The sequence below is a fragment of the Pongo pygmaeus genome, chromosome 18 (assembly GCF_028885625.2).
Source record: "Pongo pygmaeus isolate AG05252 chromosome 18, NHGRI_mPonPyg2-v2.0_pri, whole genome shotgun sequence".
NCBI lineage: Eukaryota > Metazoa > Chordata > Mammalia > Primates > Hominidae > Pongo > Pongo pygmaeus.
Genome location: NC_072391.2, coordinates 2,791,988 through 2,814,913, shown reverse-complemented (window position 1 = coordinate 2,814,913; position 22,926 = coordinate 2,791,988). Strand labels below are relative to the sequence as shown.

The 22,926-nt window shown below is 52.0% G+C and overlaps 2 protein-coding genes across 7 annotated transcripts in view; one reads left to right on the top strand and one right to left on the bottom strand.

Moving 5' to 3' along the window:
• Positions 1-22,926, top strand: part of LOC129015998 (putative 3-phosphoinositide-dependent protein kinase 2) — a 54,055-nt gene that overhangs the window by 25,741 nt on the left and 5,388 nt on the right. Inside the window, 7 exon segments of the mRNA XM_054454857.2 lie at positions 2,107-2,290; positions 2,292-2,370; positions 5,872-5,914; positions 6,163-6,300; positions 9,935-10,079; positions 10,739-10,836; positions 21,766-21,841. Coding sequence (XP_054310832.2) covers positions 2,107-2,290; positions 2,292-2,370; positions 5,872-5,914; positions 6,163-6,300; positions 9,935-10,079; positions 10,739-10,836; positions 21,766-21,841 — 763 coding nt within the window.
• LOC129015999 (BTB/POZ domain-containing protein KCTD5-like) overlaps positions 1,592-22,926 on the bottom strand; it is a 38,821-nt gene continuing 17,486 nt past the window's right edge. For 2 of the 6 annotated variants that reach the window (XM_063654927.1, XM_063654930.1), the window contains 2 exons: positions 13,627-13,712; positions 1,592-3,258 (listed from right to left, as the gene is read on the bottom strand). In XM_063654927.1, coding sequence (XP_063510997.1) covers positions 3,178-3,258; positions 13,627-13,712 — 167 coding nt within the window. In that variant the 3' untranslated portion in view covers positions 1,592-3,177. Of the gene's footprint in view, positions 15,754-22,926 lie in introns of all 6 variants that reach the window. The other 4 variants (XM_063654925.1, XM_063654926.1, XM_054454864.2 and 1 more) reach the window with 3 other exon arrangements.

The window sequence follows — 22,926 nt, the reverse complement described above, 5'->3', positions numbered from 1 at the left end:
TGTGGCTTTAAAAGTCAATCTCTTAGGTTGAGCTTCTAGGAGGGATTCAAAGGGTGATTACTGTGTGTCTGACAGATTTTGTATGTTGGAAATACTTGATAGTATTTAAAGTTGTTTGTTTGTTTGTTTGTTGTTTTTTTTTTTTTGAGACGGAGTTTTGCTCTTGTCACCCAGGCTGGAGTGCAGTGGCGCAATCTTGGCTTACAGCAATGTCCGCCTCCCGGGTTCAAGCGACTCTCCTGCCTGAACCTCCCAAATAGCTGGGATTACAGGTGCCCTCCATGACGCCCGGCTAATTTTTTTATATTTTTAGTAGAGATGGGGTTTTGCCATGTTGGGCAGGCTGGTCTCCAACTTTTGACCTCAGGTGATCTGCCTGCCTGGGCCTCGCAAAGTGCTGGGATTACAGATGTGAGCCACTGCGCCCCACCCTGAAGTTTTCTTAATGTTCGGTTTATTAAACTATATCTGCTAAAAATGTTACTGAGCATTTAAAACCTACTAGAAAATGAAAATGTGTACATTTTATTGATCAGACTCTTTTAGATATTTATTAGAAAGCCCCGTGGCCACATTTCATCACTACTGTGTGTTTGGTTAACTCTTTCTTGTTTTCATACTGGGTTTTTTTTTGGGGGGATGAGTCTTACTCTATTCCCCAGGCTGGAGTGCAGTGGTGCGATCTCGGCTCACTGCAAGCTCTGCCTCCCGGGTTCATGCCATTCTCCTGCCTCAGCCTCCTGAGTAGCCGGGACTACAGGCGCCCACCACCATGCCCGGCTAATTTTTTTGTATTTTTTAGTAGAGACGGGGTTTCACCGTGTTAGCCAGGATGGCCTCGATCTCCTGACCTCGTGATCTGCCTGCCTCGGCCTCCCGAAGTGCTGGGATTACAGTCTGGGGAGGGATTGTTACGGCTGTGGGTGCACCTTGCACGTCTTGCCGACCTAGCTTTGCACGCTGATCTTCCCTCCGTGCCCGCTTACATTGTTAACTGGGTTTCTGCCCTCCCTCCTCTCCTTCGTATTTCTGTGTCTCATTGACAACTGTTCTGTAGTCGCTTTGTTGACAGTTGCCAAACTGCTTTCCAAAAACATTTCCACTGCAATCCCGGGTTTCGGTGCCAGCCGCAGTGGTATGTCCGCTCGCTTTATTATAGTCTTGCCAACACTGGGTGTCTCTGTGTATTGTAAACACATGCGATCATCACTCTTACCTCTCCATCCCCCCCACAATTAAAGATGTGCCGTGCTGTTTCTGCTCAGGTTACCTTGGCCTTGGGATGAGTTGACTGGAGCCTCAGGCAGCGCGAGGGAGAGGAGGGCGAGGTGCTGCCCAGTGGAGTAGTGGGGAGCCACGGCACGGCCAGGACTCGGGAGAGGAGGCCGGCAGCTCACAGCGGACCGTGGGGCTCAGCTGGCCTGCCCTGTGCTTGGGGGTTTGTTTTTGAGCGTTGAGATGAGGTCCTTATACCTTAGTCCGTGCATTGAGAACAAGGCAGCTGCCTTGAGCCTTACCTCCTTTTCCTCTTTGTCCTGTTTGAAAAAATTGTTCCCTGGTGCCGTAAAGAAACAGCACTTGAACATAAACGTAATTTATTTAGTAAGGCCATTTTTATTTCCTGGAGAAAGGGTACACTCACCAGCAATTTTGCCACGAGAGTACACTGAACAAAGGAGACAGGGTCATTTATAACCTGACGCGTCCACCTACTGCTGTGTCCAGTTTCCATTGGCTAGAATGGGACCTCACATTCTGTATTTCTCCCGATTGGCTGGCAACTTAGAACTTTTAAAAGAGGCAAAGGTAGAAGAAAACAAAGGAAGGAGGAAGTAACTTACGGAATGCTGAGAAAGGTAAAAACACTTTCAAATAAGGAAGACGAACTGGTTTGATTGGACCAGTATAAGCATGTTAGGGCAAGTATTTAGGCTAAATTGTGGGAGCTGAGAACATAAAGTACATTGATTATCACGGCTAGTAGATATTTAAGAATGTTAGCAGAGGTCTTTGAATACGTTTTGCTTCTCAGAGAAGTTACTATTTATTCCTAATTAAATGGGGAGGAAAGTCTTTGAAGAAGAACCTCTACTTTACTTTTTACAGTCCCCCAGTATGGTGCCGTACCCATCCAGTCCAGAGTGGTGTTATGTTCCTGCCCATCCCCATCAATGGTGAGGACCCAGACTGAGTCCAGCACAGCCCCTGGCATTCCTGGTGGCAGCAGGCAGGGCCCCGCCATGGACGGCACCGCATCCGAGCCTCGGCCTGGCACCGGCTCCCTGGAGCACACCGCCGCCGCAGCCTCGGAAGAAGCGGCCTGAGGACTTCAAGTTTGGGAAAATTCTTGGGGAAGGCTCTTTTTCCACGGTGAGTGTTTGCTGCTGCTTTGTGTCTAATGCACGTGATTTCCTTGGGGAGGCTCACCTTCCTCGGGGCTTGCCAGAGACTCCAAGCAAGGCTGGTGTCCTTCCGGGCAGGAGGTCTCAGGTCCCTTGAGGGGTGTCACCTGTTGTGAAGGCCACTTGAGCCTTTGGGGGCTGGGTACCCCCCAAGCAGGTCACGTGATGAGTGTGGCTAAATATGTAACCTGGTTTTGTAGATGAGAACGTTAGACACATCTCTTGATGGTCTGTGGAGGTTTTTTCTAATGTAGTTAATTGCATTTTAACCTGGCATCAGCAAGTTACATTCTGTGTCCTTGTGTCTCACTGGCAGGGCCCTGGGAACCTGTTCTTTTTCTTAGATTGAAAGTTAGTATCTCTCCAGAGCTTTCTGGGGACACTTATTGACCTTTTCTTATTTCTCTGTTTTGTTTTTTTAAATACATAAAACAGTACGCTCTGGACATTTGCTGGAGACACAGCCTCCAGATTCTTGTGTTCCGAGTTTCACAAACAGGAGTATTGTCGCAGTACTGTCACGTCACACTTGTTACCTGTCTCGGGGTGTTTTTTCCTCTGAAAGCAAAGAAATGAAGGTTCAAAGCAGCCGACATGGGACGTTTTGCTGATGTGGGACCCATGAAGCCGTGTGTGGTTGTGGATTTAGTGAAGGTTGTAACAGGTTGAGGGGAGGCCTGAGCAACTCGGGGTGCACTGTCTCCATCTGGGCCTCTATAAAGAGACAGAGTCCCGTGCCGCCACTGTGGTCGCCAAGGTGGCCGCCGTGTGTGTGCTAGGGCCATTCCAGGGAGCCCTGGGGGCACCTCACTGGAGGGGCCTCGGTGAGTTCCTGAATAATTCTTTCTTGCCTGACCTTTGTGGAGAAACCATATGTGAGGTTTATTTTCCTTTTTTCTCTTTTTTACATATATGAAATATTTCACAATGCAAAGAAAAACGTGAAATACAGCTTACCCATATTCCCAACATATTGTTTTAATTAATGTTAACTTTTGCTGCCCTTATACTTTAGATTTTTTAAATTGCAGGTTTTATGACATAAGTTTTTTATAAAAGGATTATGCGCTCATGAAAAATACCTTCAACCACGAGACTAGTCCCCAAAGTCTGGGGACTCAGATCCTTTCAGGAAGAAGAAACTCTTTGGAAAACCTTGGGCATTCTGCATGGCTGCTTACAACCACCCAGTGAAAGAAGAGGCCTCTTCTTTTCTCAGCTTTACTTGTTTTTTGAGACAGAGTCTTGCTCTGTCGCCCAGGCTTGAGTGCAGTGGCATGATCATAGCTCATTGCGGCCTCGACTTCCTGGGCTCAAGTGATCCTCTTACCTCAGCTTCCCAAGTAGCTGCAGTTACAGGAATGCACCACCGTGCCCAGCCAATTTTAAAATTTTTTGTAGAGACAGGGTCTCACTTTGTTGCCCAGACTGGTCTTGAACTCCTAGGCTCAAGTGAGTGTCTCTCCTCAGCCTTGCAAAGTGTTGGGATTACAGGCGTGAGCCACTGTGCTTGGCCTCAGTTTTACTTCCTTATATTTCTCTTTTTAATTTAACTTTATTATGTATGTATTTATGCTTTTAGAAACAGGATCTTGCTCTGTCACCTAGGCTGGAGTGCAGTGGTGTGATCATAGCTCACTGCAGCCTTCACCACCTGGGCTTAAGCGATCCTCCTGCCTTAGCCTCCTGAGTAGCTAGGACCACAGGCATGTGCCACCATACATGGCCCTTACATTTATCTTGACTGAAAAAGGAAGACTCATTTGTGAAACTGCCTGTTTCCCCTGGGTTCTGGAGATGGGTGGAGAGCAGGCACTGTCCCTCCAGGGGCTGTGGTCCGTGTCTTTCTGAACCTGCAGCAGGGAGGTGCCCGGGAGAGCACGGTGAGCTGGAGGCTCCTCCATGGGGCTGTTTGGAATCCACAGTACTGGGTCTCAGATTACATGTGTTACCCTCAGTTGTCTCTCAGCTTTCCTGAACTAGAGATCACATAAAAGTTGATTTCCAGGGGAGGGGGAAAGGACAGTGATAGTTAGGAGGCTGGGCAAGAGCCAGGTGCAGCACTGGAGAGCCGGGAGGCCCCCTGAGGACGGTCACAACCTCCAGGGAGGGACACGTCACGTGCCGTTCTCTGGAAGAGGATCCTTCCTTCCTGTAGGAAACCTGCTTGTGAAGTGTTGAGTTTAGACAACAGAAAGATGACATCAGTATCCCCTTAGAAAGGGTTCCACTAAATATCAGTGCTCGTTCACAATTCTTTCTTCCTTTTTTCTACTTATGAAGCTAGCACGTGCTCTTGTGGAGAAACGTGACCTCACAGAAACACATAAGCTAGAGAGGGGAGCCCTGCCCGGCCCACTTCCCCTTTCTCCCCGGCAGCTGAGAGCCATCCATGCGTGGCGTATTCCTCTGGGAAGATCTTGAGTACGTAGAGTCCCCAGAATCCAACTTCATTCTTCTTGAGCGCCGCAGGGCGTCTCACGTGGTGCTTTCCAGGATCTCTTCTGACGTGTCCCGTCAGGAGTCCTGCCCCGGATTGCGGCTCACAGCCCAGGGCCAGGTGGACCTGGCCCTGTGGCCTCCTGAAGGTCTTCCTGCCAGCCCCCAGGAATGTAACGGGACAGGTTTCCTCTGCTCCCTGCTCCTCAGGCCGTCCCCCTGTGGGTGTCTTAGGAGACACTTGTGTACCACTTGGTGGTGGTGGGGCCTCCCTGGCACAGCTGTCTCACGCGCTCTGGCTAAACTGTGGGCCCACCAGGAATTTCCAGTCTGGTGCCTCAGGGTGTGCCCCAGGCTAGTCCGAGTGGAGGGTCTCTCCCCTGTTTGGGATGCCTGCCCTGCTGGAGTGCTCTGTCTCCGAGGTGGGGTTTGAGTGCAGGGCTCAGGGGTGCTAAGGAGAGGACAGGGCAGGAGGCCTGCTGCATCCTGGGAAGGTGGCTCCCTCTTGTGGGCACACAGGGCCATGCATTGTTGGTTTAGCTCCCTGTGTCCTTTACAGCCAGGCTCTCTTCATGGTATCCGCAAGCGCCATCATACGAAATGTATGATAACAATTATTTCCAAAAATGAAAATTCAGGGCAGGCTTTGCAATGAACGTATACTAGAAGGACATATTGTTTTCGAAGAAGCCCCTGTGCCCTACCACTCCTACTGTTGGTGAAGGGCGTGGCAGTCGAAGAGGCTCATGAATTTATACTTGTGTTGCACCGTTAGGACTTATTACAGCTGATCAAGAAGCTTCTGAAAACAATGGAGAGATGGATATGTTTTCTCTTAGCTGTTAGAACACATCAACACGAGCATTGGCTTTTAGCTCTACTTGTCAGTACAAGACCCAAAATATTTCACGGTAGATTCAAGCCTTCAGTGGGGACAGGAAGCGTGCGCGTGGGGCAGAGGGACTTGTCAGACCCAGTGTCCCGGTTATTACATTGTGTGTTTCTTTTTCTCCTTTTCTTTCCAAACCAGGTTGTCCTGGCTCGAGAACTGGCAACCTCCAGAGAATACGCGAGTGAGTATGGGCTGCAGGGAGCTGTGCGTCTGGGAGCAGGGCCAGCGGCTCCGTGCAGGGCAGTCGGGGTGGCAGGGCCGGGGTTTCTGTGCTGATTTCAGGGTACAGGACACTGTTGGCTTTAGAGACCACCAGGCTGGTGTGTACAATGTTTGAAAGACTTTAATTTGTACCAGTTACCTTTGTGAGTCATGTCTTTAGTGTTTTTTGTTGTTTCTGATAGTAACTCACTTCTCTCTCACCTGAAGTTAAAATTCTGGAGAAGCGACATATCATAAAAGAGAACAAGGTCCCGTATGTAACCAGAGAGCGGGATGTCATGTCGCGCCTGGATCACCCCTTCTTTGTTAAGCTTTACTTCACATTTCAGGACGACGAGAAGCTGTGTATCCTTTGCGTGGTTGGTGCCGTCTGAAGCCACACCAGTCACCCCTCTCACTTGGAATCAGACCCTGTGTGTTCCCACAAGCAGCCCCCGCTCCCTGCCGAGTGGGGTCCCTCAGGCCGCTGACATTCAGGGAGGCAGCCGAGGCAGCGCCAGGGTGTGGCCGTGAGTCTGCACAGGACGTTACCTCCCGGAGAAGCCATTGATGTGGCTCCAGCACAGTCCTCTCTGCTGCGGCTTGCTTGGTCGGTGTCCCTTGCTCCCCTAGAGCGCCATCTTTTCTGTTATTAAACCTTGGCTCAGGAATCTGGGAGGCAAGGCCCGGTGGCGGTTGGGGTGGGCCCCACCTCTGCCCCATCCAGCTGACCTGTGGGCCTGCCAGTGGCTGGGCTGGCCACGCCACACCGTTGTCGCCCCCAGCAGGTGCAGTCTGCATCTGCTCTTTTCCTCCCCCGCCGCCCTCCAAGCTGGCCCAAGTGCGGTGGCGTCCCCATTCTGCCTGGGGAGGGGCCTGAGTCCTCCCCGTCTCTCCCGAGCACCCGGCTCTTCTGTGTTAGAGCTTTGTTCTGGCCTGCTCCCACTCTTAGCACCATCCTGCAGCTCCTTCGGCTGCCGGCGGAGTGTGTGTGCTCTCTTTGTTTGGAGGTGCTTGCCAAGTGCAGGTTGATGGGTGATGGGGAAGTGCTGGTATGCCGGGTGGCGTCTCTGCCGTCGAGAAGCTTGGATGTTGGTGGAGGAGCTGGACATGCACTGATGATCCGTGTGAGAGGCTTCCCGGCAGCAAGATATGCTGCCAAGAGTCTTAGGGCTGGGTAGGGGCTGGCGGCAGTGTGGGGCTCTTTAAACTCCTGGGCAGGAGTGTGTGTTGGGGGGCATGAAAGGCTGTGGTGGGCTGGGCCCCTGAGCCGTGGCATCCTGGCACTGAGTCTGGACTTCCTTCTCTTTGTGGCGGGGAATGTGGGGTTTGCTCTGGCTGCTCCTAGGCCGGGTGAGAGAATGGGCAGGAGAGCAGGGGCAGGGGCCGTGGTTGAGGTCTTATGAACAGACTGGTCGAGAGAATGGAGTCGGGCGGCTCCTGGGAGGTGGCCCTCAAGCCTAATGCACAGCGGTGTCTGCCGCTGAGCTGGGAGAGACCGGGGCGGGTGCTGGGCTGGCATTTCATGCATCCGCTGGTGCCGCCATTCAGGTCTGAGTGGGCACTTAGGTGCTGCCAGCAGAGCTCCAGGAGGAGTCAGGGCCGTGAGGACTTTCACAGCGAGCTGGCAGGCTGCCCAGAGGTCGGCTCCTCTGTGAGTGGAGCCTGGGTTCCCCCAGTGCAGGGGTGAACACGAGGAGGGGCCCACCGAGGACAGGAGATTGTGATGGGGTGTTGCTCCTGAGTTCGAATGATGGAGATCCAGAGGCCACGGGATTAAACGGTTTCTGATGGAGGGTGCTGGCTGCCCACCCAGGGGTTATGAAGCAGTCAGGTGCACACAGCCTGACCCGTGGATCTGCCCTGTGCCAAGTGTTGATGGTGGGTAGGCAGTTTCTTGGGGGGACTGTTCAAGGAAGAGTAAGAGGTGAGGAAATGGAGACGACGCAAGGTGCTTCCCTGGGATTTTGCCTAGAGAGGAGCAGGGCAGTGACTGAGCAGCTGCCAGGCACGTGGCCCGGGGCGGGCTTTGCTTTTGGTTTGTGGAAGGTTTTAGAGAATGCTGGCCTCCAGGCAGGCCTGCTGTCCTCCAGTGTCATCCCTGTTCCTGCCTCTGTCTCTCGCTGTCAGTGGCTGCTTCACGGTATGTTCTGTCTCTCACCTTCACGTGCCCCGGGGCCCTGCATGTCTCTGCCCCCGTTTGAGCCACGGGAGTCCCTCTGGGCTTCCCGCAGAGCCCTCGGAACACGGCTGCTTGTTGGTTGTGAGGCTGCGACAGAATTGCACACGCTTGACGTCTCCCATCCTCTCCTCCCAGGGGCTCAGATTCCAGAGGAGAGCGAATCTTGCTGACTGATTTCCAAATGGGATTGGCCAGAGCGGTGCAGGTAGTGGGAACTCCAGGTCTTTGTCCAGTGGTTCATGTTGCCCTTCGTCATTAAGTCAAATTCCAAAGCCCCGGGAGGTTGTGAAGGTTTACTCGCCCCTGACAGGAACGAGACCCAGGGACTTCTGCCCCACCAGGCATCCTCGGTGTGGGTTGTATTTAGAGATGGGCCTGGACAGGGGCCACTTTGGGCAGCCTTGGTTGCAAGTCCCTTCCCTTCTGGGTTTCTCCTCGTTGCCCTGAAGCTTCAGGTTCATCCTTGGTGGGAGATGATGGTACCCTGGCAAACAGAAGCCAGAACTGAGCAGGCAGGCCAGCCTGGCTCTGAGCACGAGCCCCCCTTCCTGGCCTCGAGAGCCACTGCTCAGGGCAGGCAAGGATTTGGGTCCCCGTGTCCTGGGCTGCCAGTAAGTGTGAAGTATCTGGAGGTTTCCGGTAATGGGGATGGACGTTTGCCGCTTCCAGGGGAATCTGTATCTGGGATCCATTTATTGTCGGTCTTAAGTCCTCTGGGAAAAGGAGGCTACAGATGGAGCCATCGTAGGGCAGTGGTGCCCAGAGGAGGGGGCCTCCCAGACACACTTCATGAGTGTAGAAGTTCACGAAATGGCTTTTGTCTTACAAAATGTGTCACTTGGCTGTGTGTGGTGGCTCACGCCTGTAATCCCGGCACTTTGGGAGGCCGAGGCGGGCAGATCACGAGGATAAGAGATGGAGACTATCCTGGCCAACATGGGGAAACCCCGTCTCTACTAAAAATACCAAAATTAGCTGGGCATGGTGGCACGCGCTGGTAGTCCAGCTACTTGGGAGGCTGAGGCAGGAGAATTGCTCGACTCCGGGAGGCGGAGGTTGCAGTGAGCCGAGGTAGCGCCACTGCACTCCAGCCTGGCGACTGAGCGAGACTGCATCTTAAAACAAAACAAAACAAAATGTGTCACTTTGTCCACGGAAGGAGCCTGCATGGAAGGGGCAGTGCCACGCGTGGACGCGCAGCACATAAAGCCGGGGTCTCAGGGCAGGGGCTGCCGCGCTCTCCGACCCTGCTCCGCCGGCCCCCAGGATCTTTGTGCATTGAAGCCTGCACGTGAGTTATATGCGCTTTTTGGTTGGCGTCTGTAGGCCCTGTCTCCAGCGGTCCCCGTTCACTGAGGCCGTAAACACGGCCAGGGGCCAGAGGGGCAGTCGGGGCTGAGAGGCTCTGTTCCTGTTTCCTCGAGACCGTGTGATGGTGTTCTTGATGAGAAATCCCTCATCGTGCTGGTGCCTCGTCTTGGAGTTGGGGCCTGGGATGCCCGTCAGATCCAGTGACATGACTGTCTTGGGCCACGGGTACTTTCAGTTTGCATTTAATTAAAAATTCTTATCAGACTTTTAAGGTTAGTTTTCAAAAAATGGCTTTTACAAAATAAAAAACATGAGCCAGGCGTGGTAGCGTGTACCTATATTCCCAGCCACTTGGGTGGGTTAAGGTGGGAGGATCGCTTGAGCCAGGGAGGTTGAGGCTGCAGTGAGCTATGATTGTGCCCCTGCACTCCAGTCTGGGCAACGGAGTAAACCTGCTCCAAAACAAAACAAAGGATTTTTACACTTCCTTAACTGCACAATATTCAGATTTCGGCCTTAGTTATGCCAAAAATGGAGAACTACTTAAATATATTCGCAAAATCGGTTCATTCGATGAGACCTGTACCCGATTTTACACGGCTGAGATTGTGTCTGCTTTAGAGTACTTGCACGGCAAGGGCATCATTCACAGGTAACCTCGGGGGTGGCTGGGTGGGGTTTGCAGGACGTCAGTTTAATGATCAGGGCCAGTGACCGTTTGGCTCACAGGCCACAGCCGATGCCCAGATGGCCCCCGCCCTTGAGGTCAGCCTGGTTGGAGTGCTCCCTGGATGGGTGTGACTGAGATGCCTGCCTATGCCACAGCCTGAGCGCCAAGGCGAGGCCGCACGTCCATGGAGCGCTGACGTGGAGAGGCTCTCCTGCAAATACCACATCAAATGGTCGCGCGTCTTTCTTGGCGAGCTAATGATTCTTTTCACCATCTTGACTGATGCTTTTTATCTTTTTCAGTTGTAGCTTCTGTGTGTACTTCTTTCTGGTCTCATTTTTCATGACTTTCTGATAAAGTCAGCTCAGAAGTGTGCATAGCTTTCATTTTGTGCGTTAAAAATGGTAGATTTTACTTCATTAAAAAGCTAATTAGAATGACGTGGAGATGTGAGGTGGTGAATCCCTACTGTGTACAGTCAACACTTGTTGCTTGTGAGCTTTAGGCCTGTAGCCCTGGTTGTCAGTCTGTAAGGATCATATGCATTCATTCGTTCATTTTGTTTTCAGCAAAATTTAGAGTATGTAATAATGTTGCTGTTTTAAGTATTTCTTCTCAAATGTGAAAATCTACTTTTACAGGGACCTTAAACCGGAAAACATTTTGTTAAATGAAGATATGCACATCCAGATCACAGATTTTGGAACAGCAAAAGTCTTATCCCCAGAGAGCAAACAAGGTGTGTGAGTTTTATTTCTAGCAGAGCCCGGCTCTGTGCTTCAGATGGAAAGCGACTTCTGAGGAGTGTGTTGCATTGTGTCATCTTCATCAGCGACTGAGGTGGGGATACCTTGGCTGTTCTCAAACAGATCTTGAACTTTCTCTGGGCAAGACCCTGCCACGCCAGCAGGTCTTCCTGGTGGGGGGGGGGGGGGCCCAGGCAGCGTGTGTTGGTGTAGAGCGGGAGGTCACTGGTTCATCCTCAGCGCCTGCTCTGGTTCATCCTCCCTACTCGTCTTCTGGACAGTGCAGGGGGCCACATTCGTACCCAGCCATCCGCGTGCAGGATGTGGAGCCGGTGTGGTCAGCTCCTGGCTCCTCCTGCCTGTATTGCAGGTAGTATCTGGGGGCGCACATCCCTGTACCTCAGTGCCCTCCCTCCGTTACCTGTCCGTCTGTCTCCCTGCTGGCCACGTGCATGTTTGTCATCACAAAGCCTCCGAGTCCTGTTCCCAGGGGTAGTTTCTAGCCTTGGACCATGTTGTGACAACTCCGTCGGAGACGTTGCTGAAAGTCCACTCGGGCCAGAGAAGTGGCCTAGGTTGTCTTAGCCGGCCGGGGGCGTCTCGATGCCCTTCAGGTGCTTATTGGGTAGAAATCACAAACTCTGGAGGTGTAAAGAAAGGCAGTTGAAATTCCGAAGACTGCTCCGGAGTGCTGGGTAGAGAGAAGATAAAGCCTTGGGATGAGGTTTGGGGAAGCTGAAGGCTGCTGTGTGCATTATAAGTGACCTTGAAGATGAACCTCGGGTGATTGCTGGAGTCTGTCTGGGTCAAGAGGCTGGGTCCAAGGGCCTCCAAGTGGTGCATGGGCCTCTGCCTGGGCTTGGGGTGCCCGTCAGAGAAAGGCCTCCATAGAGGGCTCTGTAGGGGTGAGAGGTGCTGGAGCCCGGTTTGGAGGGACGTGAGTGCAGGTTTGTTGGTGGAGGAAAGATTCAGACAGAAGTGACCGTGTTGTTGTAGCTGCTCTCGTGTGGAAAAGGGGAACCGTGAGCACAGAGCGGTGGTGGTTCTGGCCTCGTCTCCACGGACGGCCAGCCGGCCCCCAGTAGCTGCAGGAGAGCACAGCTGGGTGGAGAGCAGGCCCTTCAGCAAGGCAGGCCCTCCGGACTCAGCTCGGCTTTTCTGTTTCTTAGGAATTGGCCCTGTATTCTGTGTGCTGGGAGGTACCCAGCTGGTGCCTGTGGGGCCTCTCTCGGCACCTTGAGGTAGTTGCTCGTTTCCTCCACCGGGCCTTATCTTTCCCTTCCGGGCGTTTCCAGCCCTGTGTTTTCACACTCAGGGCTCTGGCTGAGATTCTGTCAATTGGTGCTTTCATCTCTGCACAGTCATGGAGGCCCTAAGATCTTGTCTTGGATCTGGGAACTTCTCTGAGAATCCTCAAACATCACCCTGGCTGTGCATGGGGGCTCACACCTGTAATCCTAGGGCTTTGGGAGGCTGAGGCAGGAGGATCGTTTGAGGCCAGGAATTTGAGACCAGCCACTGGGCAACATGGTGAGACTCCATATCTACAAAAAAGCCAAAAACCATCCTGGTGTGATGGCACACACCTGTAGTCCCAGCTACTCGAGAGGCTGAAATGGGAGATTGATGATGCAGTGAACTAGGATGATCCCACTGCACTCCAGCCTGGGTAACAGAGCGATCAACTGTTAAAAAATAGTAGTAATAAATAAAAAATAAAAGAAGCCTGTGATCCCGGCACTTTGGGAGGTCGAGGCGGGCGAATGACGAGGTCAGGAGATCGAGACCATCCTGGCTAACGTGGTGAAACCCCGTCTCTACTAAAAATATAAAAAATTAGCTGGGCGTGGTGGTGCGTGCCTGTAGTCTTAGCTACTCAGGAGGCTGAGGCAGGAGAATCGCTTGAACCCAGGAGGCAGAGGTTGCAGTGAGCCACGATCGTGCCACTGCACTCCAGCCTGGGCAACAGAGTGAGACTCCGTCTCATAAATAAATAAATAAATAACATCACCTTTTTGGGGCTAAGATTGAAACCAGCAATCAAGCCGGAGCCTCTTGTTTTCTAGGGTGGCTTAGTCCTGCTGCCGTCCGCTGCCTCTTGTAGCCCCGTTCCCCTCCCCGTCCAGTGGCATGCCGGAATGCGCACCTCCCGCCCAAAGCTGCACAAAGCCAGGGCGGTCTTCCTGGTGTTTCAGACATGCCCTGAAACCTTGATCTGTTTGACTCATTCCTGTTAAATAGTAACCGTCTTACTGACTGGTAATCCTATTTCTGTGTACACAGTGTAACCTCATCTCCCTCAGTGTTGTCTGTGACAAAGTTGAACCAAACAGGAACTTCTGTCTCGTAAGCTTTCTTAGGATCTGTCAGTGTCTTGCTGTCCTTGTGCTGACTTCCTGCCCAGAGATGAGCCCACAACATTCCGTGGGGTCAGGAGCGCTGCGGGCTGGCTCTGCCCACAGTCAGTCCCGGGAACCGCTCTCTGGGCTGTGCCCGCAGTCAGCCTCAGGAACCACCTCCCTGGGCTCTGCTCTGGGCGTTTTTCCCTTCATGTGGATTTTCTTTTTTTTTCCCCCTCCCTTATTCCAAGGCTTTATTTATTCATAATTTCAACTTTTATTTTAGATTCAGGGGATCCACGTGCAGGTTTGTTACGTGGGTAGATTTTCTTTAGAATCTGGTATTTGGCACAGGGATAGTCTTGTTGCCCTGTAGCCACTTAAAAAAATAGGCATTTAAGTGCGCTGATGAAATAGTGAAATAGCTTGGGCACAGTGGCTCACCTGTAATCCCAGCACTTGGGGAGGCGGAGGCAGGTCGATCATTTGCGCCCAGGAGTTTGAGACCAGCCTGGGGAACACGGCAAAACCTGTCTCCACGTAAGATAAAAAAACAAAAATTAGCTGGGCGTGGTAGTGCGTGCCTGTAGTCCCAGTTACTCAGGAGGCTGAGGTGGGAGGATCGCCTGAGCCTGGGAGATTGAGGCTGCAGTGAGCCGTGATCCTGCCACTGCACTCCAGCCTGGGCGACAGAGCAAGAGCCTGTCTCTGGAAAAGAAAGAAGAAATCATGAAATAAACCTTTGCTTTTTGGTAGCAGGAGGCTAAAAGTCTTTGCATCATTGTAAACCAGGGCCGGTTGCTTGTGTGTATAGATGAGTTGGTGGTTCTTTTCCCCTTCTTTGAGGAAAAGGAAAAAACTACAATTTATGTGGAGGATTAATTTTAGTAACTTATTTTCTGTTTGAGGTAGTTCAGTATCTTGGAATTTATTCCTGCGTTGACTTCTTTTGTGCAGAGATGGCTTCCCCAAAACATCTTCAAATCTAGAATAAAAGTGTTGATGGGAGCAAGGCATAGCGAGGTTCCTTACCTGTGCAGCAGCTGTGCCACGCCCTCCTCCTAGAGGGAGGCAGGTTTTCCCATGGTTCCTGTGGGGTGGGTAGGGTGGCCCCCGTATCTGCAGGGGGAGGTGGTGGGAGGTGGAGCAGGGCAGTGGTGTGGGCTTGGGAGATTGAGGAGGACCTCCTGGCAGAGAGGACTTCTGCCTCCTCTCCTTGCACAGGAGCCTGTGGATGTATCTTGGTGAGGGCAGCTGACTCAGAGTAAGCTTCTCACCTGGGCTGTCTCTGGCCTGTGCCCTCTGTGCAAGAACCTCGGGGAGCTCGGGGTGTCCTTGGAGGTTCAGACTTGGAGTGGGGTTTGGAAACCTGTGTTCTGACCTGTGCAGGCCTTTCTGGTATGCAGCCAGGTGTGGAGGCACCACTCACCAAACAGGAAGGAGAGGAAGGCCGCAGGTGTGGGCGGGGCTGGCTGGAGAGGGTGGACGCTGTGGACTTCAGGTGTGGACGGGGCTGGCTGGAGAGGGTGGACGCCGTGGGCTTCAGTCACTACAGTGGCTCCTCTGTCCCCATCTGTGCATGGCCCTCGTCCAGACCCTCAGACCAGCTGCCATTGCGCCTCCCACTGTGCTGCGGACTCCAGACGCTCTCCTGAGGGCCACAGCTGCCTTGAGCTTGCCGCCATTCTAGCTTAGGCTGGATCACCCACCGCCGGCACAGAGAGGAGCTGCCTTCAAGATGGATTTTCCTGCATGATGGAAAGTGGAATTTGCCCAATAAGAGGGAGTCCCCATTCTCCCGTCACCAAGAGCAGCTCTTCCCATCTTCCCATGGTTTATTTTGGTCTTTTCCAGATTGGCATTCATTTAGGATTGGCTATGATGCATGGGGCTGGGGAGAATTACTGCTTATTGTAAAAAATCCACTCGGTGCTAGTGACCTGATGCCCAGCATCCTCAGTCGGTTTTCCCTGTAAAAATTCCAGTAGGTATTGCTAAAATACAAATCTTTTTAAAAGCGTAACCACAATACCATACTGTTTGATACATAAAAATGAACAGTAATTGCTTAATATCTCAAAGTGTCCAGTCAGAGTTATATTTCCAGTTGTCTCATGTACATCATAATGTTTTGTTGCTCACTTGAACAGGATTCAAATAAGTTTTGCACAATTTCATTTTTTAATTTTTTCTTTTTCTTTTGCCATTAAGTACTCTGTGTCCAAACACATGTATTTTAATCTGTAGCTTCCCCCATTTTTATGTTTTCCCTTGCAGTTTGTTGAAGAAACAGGTCATTTGCATCTGTGTGGCGTTGTGGAACATGGTCCTCTCTCCTGGCCACTACATCACATTCAGAGTTGATTCTCCCCTCCCTGTTCAGAGACTGGTGGTGGGTGTTCTTTATCCGGCATCTCTCTGTGACAGCAGCAGCATTCGTGGCCATAATTGGCGTAAATTCATTAACTCATTAGAGAGTGCAGAAAGGTCACAGCCTGATACATTCATGAGATGGAATTCATTAAAGAGAAACTTCTCCCCAGCAACTTTTGGGTTAACTCGTGGTATCATCTGTAAAGGAAAAGTAGGATAGATGCTTCTTTCCCCTTTTCATGCCATTTTTGAAAACCACAAATTGGTTCACCATTCTCTTCCAATGATGGTTAATTCATTAAAAAGTTATTACCCCTTCCTCACACCATACACAAAAGCTCACTCCAGGGCCAGGCACGGTGGCTCACACCTGTAATCGCAGCACTTTGGGAGGCTGAGGCGAGTGGATCACCTGAGGTCAGGAGTTCGAGACCAGCCTGGCCAACGTGATGAAACCCTGTCTCTACTAAAAATACAAAATTTACGGCTGGGCGCGGTGGCTCACGCCTGTAATCCCAGCACTTTGGAAGGCCGAGGCAGGCGGATCACCTGAGGTCAGGAGTTGGAGACCCACCTGACCAACCTGGTGAAACCCTGTCTCTACTGAAAATACAGGTGTGTTTTTAGCTAGGTGTGGTGGTACACGCTTGTAGTCCCAGCTACTCAGGAGGCAGGAGAATAACTTGAACCTGGGAGGTGGAGGTTGCAGTGAGCCGAGATCCACACTATTGCACACCAGCCTGGGCAACAAGAGCAAAACGTCATCTCAAAAAAAAAAAAAAAAAAAAAGATTAGCCAGGTGACTCCTGTAATCCCAGCTACTTGGGAGGCTGAGGCAGGAGAATCGCTAGAACCTGGTAGGCGGAGGTTGCGGTGAGCCAAGATCACGACACTGTGCTGCAGCCTGGGCAACAGAGGAAAACTCCATCCCTGTGCCTCCCATCTCCCCGCCTCACCAAAAAAAAAAAAAAAAAAGGTGACTCCAGGCTGGCATGGTGGCTCACGCCTGTAATCTCAGCACTTTGGAAAGCTGAAGTGGGCGGATCACTTGAGGTCAGGAGTTCGCGACCGGCTGCCCATCTCTAGTAAAAATACAAAAATTAGCCAGGCATGGTGGTGTGCGCCTGTAATCCCAGCTATTTGGAGTGGGGGCTGAGGCAGGAGACTCACTTGAACCTGGGAGACGGAGATCGCACCACTGCGCTCCAGCCTGGGCGGCGGAGTGAGACTCCATCTCAAAAACAGTTCACTCCGAATGCATTAGAGGTCTGAATGTAAGGGCGAAAACTATGACACTCTTAGAAGAAATTATAGGATTAAATGTGACAATTGGGTTAGGCAATGTTTTCTTAGATACACTGCCAAAAGCATAAGCAACCAAGAAAAGGATGAGTTAGATTTATATGAAGTTTAAGTACTTTTGTGCTTCAAGTGATATCACGAAAGTGAAAAGACCCACCAAATAGGAGACACGATCTGCTAATCATCTATCTGATAAGGGACTTGTATCCAGAATGTAAGGAACTCAGAGGGAGAAAAAAAAAATAAAGCACGGAACAAAGGGTATGACTAGACATTTTTCCAAAGGAGAGATAAACAAATGGCCCATAAGCACATGCAAAGTTCTTCAACATTATTAGTCATTAGGAAAATGCAAATCAAAACCACAGGGTGATACTACCTCACACCCACTAGGATGACTGTGATGAGAAGACAGATAATAACAAATGTTAGCAAGGATGTAGGGGGACTGGAACCCACATATGCCGTGGGTGGGAATGTCAGATAGTACAGCTACTTTGGAAAACAGGCTGGCAGCTCCTCAAAAGGAAATAGAATTACCATATGACCCTGCAGTCCCACTCCTAGGTATGAACCCAAAAGAAATGAAAACACACATTCAGACAAAAACAGGTGCTAGAATGCCCACAGCATCATTCACGGTAGCCCAAAGGTGGAAACGACTCGTGTCGTCAGATGAGTGGATGAGCGAGTGGCGTGTCCACACAACGAGGGAATCTTCTCCAGCCCTAAGGAGGGATGAGGCACCCATGCACGCTGCCATGCAGATGGGCCTTGAAAACGCTGCCCTCAGTGAAAGCCTGCCGGGATCTGAGAAGGGATGGCATTGAGTCTAGAGATGAGCTTACGAGGCGTTACCATTGTTAACCCATGTTAAGTCTTCTGAGCCGTCACCGTGGGATGTCTTTCTGTTTATTTAGATCTTTCTTTCAAAAACACTTTGTAGTTTTCAGAGTATAAGCTTTATGCTGCTTTTGTTACATTTATTCTTATTTATTTTTAATGTTATTCTAAATAGAGTTATTGGCTGGGCACGGTGGCTAACACATGTAATCCCAGCACTTTGGGAGGCCAGGGTGGGTGGATCACCTGAGGTCAGGAGTTGGAGACCAGTTGAGGTGGGAGGATATCGCTTGAACCCGGGAGGCGGAAGAGGTTGCAGTAAGCTGACTTCACACCACTGCACTGCAGCCTGGGCAACAGAGCGAGACTTTGTCTTAGGGGGGAAAAAAAAAAATAGAGTTGTGAATTTTCTTCCCTTTTTTTTCTTTTTGTGTTTTTTTGTTTTGAGATGGAGTTTCGCTCTTGTTGCCCAAGCTGGAGTGCGGTGGCGCGATCTCGGCTCACCGCAACCTCCGCCTCCCAGGTTCAAGCGATTCTCCTGCTTCAGCCTCCCGAGTAGCTGGGATTACAGGCGCACACCACCACGCCCGGCTAATTTTTTGTGTTTTTAGTAGAAACGGGGTTTCACCACGTTTATGGATAACATGGTCTTGAACTCCTGATCGCAGGTGATCCGCCTGCCTGGGCCTCCCAGAGTGCTGGGATTGTGAATTTCATTTTCGGGTTGCTCCTGGAAATTGTGCGGAAATGCAGTTGGTTTTTCCTGCCCTGCACCCTGCTGAGCTCTCGTTAGTTGTAATAGCTTCTCAGTGGAGTCCGCAGGACTTTGTGCACACAGGATCCTGTCATCTGTGATTCGAACTAGTTTTATTTCTTCCCTTTCAACCTGGCTGCCTTTTGTCTTCTTCCCTAATTGTCCTGGCTGAGACCTCTAGTTCGGTGTTGGCTGGATGTGGTGAGCCGGGCGCCCTGGTCTTAGGGAGAGCGTGCGGTTTTTGGCCATCGAGCATGATGTTGGCCGTAGGCCGTGCGTGCCCTCTGTCAGACTCTGGGCCCTTCCTTCTGTGCCTCGGCTATTCCATATTTTTGTCCTGTAGAGGTGGGGAATTTCTGTTAACTGCATTTTCTGCATCTGTCGAGATGATCCTGTGTTTTCCTTAGTGCTTTATTCTAATGAGATGCAATGCATTGCTTTTTGTATTTTGAACCAACCTTGCACTGTGTCATACATCCTCTTGGTCATGGTGCCTAGTCCTTTTTAGATGTTGCTGCATTTGGTTTGCTGGTGTTTCGTCCAAAGGGTAGTCACATTTTGTGGAGCGTTTTTCTGTGCTGCTTTGTGGGTTTAGGGATGAGATGGCAGCTGGCACCCTTGGCTTTGAAGAGAGTGTGGGTGTCTCGTGAGCTCAGGATCACTTCTTCAGATCTTCCCTCCCACTGCCCCTCCAAGTATGACTGGCAGATCTGGGGACTAGGGGTGGTCCATGGAGTTTCTTTGATGAGGGTGGAGACAACAACCCGGCCGAGACCCCACTGTCTCTTTCCCCGGCGTCGGTAGTCCCGTGGCGTGCGGGGGCAGCAGCAGCCAGTGTGGGGCTCTGGGCCTGAGTTTCCAGCAGCTGGAGAGGCGTGAGCTTTGGCCAGTCTCTGAGCTCCCAGGGAGAAGTAACTAGGTGGTCTCCGAGGTTTCCTAACCCTCTGTCTGGGGCTCTCAGCTCGGATGTCACAGATAGAAGTCAGGGGATCTGTGAGGCTGGATAGGAGGAAATTACTAATTTTCACTAACCTTTCAGCAAAGCGTACCGTTTCCTTCCATTATGAACATCAGCAACAAACGTCTGTCATCAGAAGTCACAGGTGTTCCCATGTCCTGCTGCAGGGGTCCCATCACGGTAGTGACGCCATGCCAGTTGTGCCGAGCACCGCTGCCGGGTTACTGCGGCGTGACCTGCTGCTGTGTCACGCGAGTCACATATTACTACATCACAGATCCATTGCTTCAATAATTTGATAACGTGTATTGGATTATAATTGCTTTCTCCTATAGTCCTGTGTATTTTATGCATTTGGAACATCATTCCGAGGGTAGCCATCTTCACGCTGTAGCGGCACTGTTTGTCTCTAGATTAAACTAAGGACAGACGTCCTTTTCCAAGGGGGTGACTTTGCGTATGCCCAAGGCTCGGAGTCACACCTTTAGGAAGGTGTGGCAGAGGAATCGAGGGTGAGGGTGGGCAAGCCCTGAGGAAAGAAGGGAGGGTGGGAAGACCCTTAGGGAGCTAGGAGGAGCTGAGGTTGGAGAGGGCAGGGAGGGATTCCGGGAGATCCAAGCCCATAGCTCGCTCGCAGGAAGCTTAGAACAGCAGCAGCAGCAGCAGCAGCAGCAGCGAGGGTCCTACCAGCACGGCGGCTCACTATGTAGCGCTCATCCGAGAGACGGGGTGGGTGTTGGCCTCACAGACTTGCTCTGTGCACACTGTGGGTGTTTGAAAACACGTACGGCTCCGTGTGCTGCCCGACAACCTCAGTCATTTAATTATGCGTTATATACATCTCTCCAGAGGAAAAATCATAGACTTTTTAATAATGGCATTTTAAAAAGTACAAGTCACAAAAGCAACGCTCGATTATAGTAAAGAACGGAGACGCTGAATATGTAGGTGGAGCAAGTGGCATCCCGTCCTGCCAGCAGACGCGGCCCTCGTCGCTGTGCCACGCCGGACGCTGAAGGACAGAGCATGGAGAGGGAGCCGCAGGGTCGGGGAGGCAAACATCTTTGTGACTTCTGATGCTCATTGGAAAATTGCCCCCAGAAGCGATGCCATTTGACAGCCCCACCCGTAGCGCTGCGTCTGTCCCCTCAGATCCCTGCCAGCGCTATGTATTTTTATTCTTTTTTCCCTTTGCCAGTGAGATAGGCTGTCGTGTTTTAATTTGCATTTCTTTGATTCTTTGCAGGGTTGAATGGCTTCGTTTGTTTTTGGCTCTTGGTTTGGTTTTCTTTGCTCTAGGCCGGCGGGGGCGGGGTGCGTGTTTGCGGATGTCCTTGGTGTTCTTGGCAGGATCATTGAGGGTCCCGGCAGGATGCAAATGCAGCCATGAAGTGTTTGTTTTTTGTTTATTATTTGAGACAGGGTCTGGCTCTATTGCCTAGGCTAGAGTACAGTGGCGCCATTGTGGCTGACTGTACCCTCAGCTTCCTGGGCTCAAGCGACCCTCCTTTCTCAGCCTCCCAAGTAGCTGAGACTAGAGGTGCACCACCGTGCCTGGCTAATTCTTGAAATTCTTTCTAGACACGGAGTCTCACTATGTTGCTCAGACTGGTCTCAAACTCCTGGCCTCGAGCAGTCCTCCTGCCTTGGCCTCCCAAAGCAGTGGGACTGCAGGGGTGAGCCACCGCACCTGGGCAGTCATGAAGTCCGCAGAAAAGTCATTCACTGAAGGGAATGAGTCCCCGCAGCAGAGGCTGTGAGGTTCTCTCAGCCTGGCCAGAGGAGGGCAGGTGGGAGGGACCACTCAGAACCAGCCCACGGGCAGGGCCGGCGTGGACGGCAGCTGCGTGGTGGCCCCGGGCCAGCTCGTGCTGTGGCGCTGCTCCGTCACAGCTCCTCTATGGAGGAAGGCCCTTGGGCTGGAGGCCTGAGTCTTGTTCCCTTTGCAGCGCCTCAGCTCCCAAGCTGTTTGTGATGGAAAGGAGGTTGTTTCTGGCCTGCAACTGTTTATTGTGTGCCTGAGCACGTCTGGATACCCCAGGTCCTGCAGTGAGCCAGCCAGCGCCGTGTCCTCATGCCCGCCGTTGAGCGGGCGCCACCGGCAGAATGTGCTGGCCATTTGTGTGCAGCTCGCTGTCCAGGCGCGTGTCGGGTGGGAGCGCCAGGGTGCAGGGCGCCGGTGTCCAGGGTTCAGGCAGGCGTCTTTGAGCCGGTGAGCCGTGAGCCAGTCCCGGTGAGCCCTGGACAAGTCTGGCTCCTGGGGGTGCATGGTCCGCCATGTGCAACACCCACCGCGCAGCCCTTGATTGTCGCAGATCGTGAGTCCGAGTGTGACCTTCTCTCTCCTCTGCAGCCAGGGCCAACTCATTCGTGGGAACAGCGCAGTACGTTTCTCCAGAGCTGCTCACGGAGAAGTCCGCCTGTAAGAGGTAACCACTTTCATCTAAGCCGTACTTCCCTTTTCCTTAACATAGAAATTAATATTTGAGAGAGTGAATTTGGTGGCCTTTAAGTAGCTAAGCATACTTGGAAATAAATTAGCATTTCGCATTTTAAAGCGTATTTTTCGTGGCGTACACACACGTGATACGTTAGTGTTGTATTCTAAGCTTCCTGGGTTTCCTGATGCTCTCTGGTTGCAGATTGAATCGTTTGGTTTTTTTTGTTTTTGTTTTTTGTTTTTTGAGACGGAGTCTCGCTCTGTCTCCAGGCTGGAGTGCAGTGGCGCGATGTCGGCTCGCTGCAACCTCCGCCTCCCGGGTTCAAGCAGTTCTCCTGCCTCAGCCTCCCGAGTAGCTGGGACTACAGGCGCACGCCACCACGTCCAGCTAATTTTTGTGTTTTTGGTAGAGATGGGGTTTCACGATGTTGGCCAGGATGGTCTCGATCTCTTGAGCTCGTGATCTGCCCGCCTCGGCCTTCCAAAGTGCTGGGGTTACAGACGTGAGCCACCATGCCCAGCCTAATCGTTTCTTTGGGAAAAACTATTGAGTGAGGAAAGCGTGGCTGCCGTGGGCACACAGCCCAGGCTTCCTTGGGTGCTGCTCCCTGTCGGGGTGGAGGGCGGGGAGCCCGGCCTTAGGGTTGCTCGGCCACACACCAGCTGCAGTGGGACAGGGTCCCGCAGAGCGCAGGGAGGCCCTGGAGGGTGCGGGTGTGGGAGGGAGGAGGCGTCCAGCAGGCATGAGGGTCTTTGAGAGACACAGCTGGGCCTTGGTGGCAGCCTCCATAGTGAAAATGAAAAAAGTGCAGATGGTACAGGGGCTGCAGGGCCGGTGCGGGTCAGGGAAGGGGAGAGCGGAGAAGCCCAGCCAGGGGACCACCGGCGGTGTGGGGGAGGTTGTCCAGGGAGCTGACGGCAAGGGTTGGTGAGAAGTCTGAGGTGCTGTCTAGGGTGGCTGGGAGGCAGGTGGCAGGCTGAGAGGCAGCATCAGAGTCTGGAGTTTCAAGTTTAGGGAGCAGTTTTGTGGAATGAGGGTGGGGCTGGGGTTCCTCCTGCCCCGGGCTAGTCAAG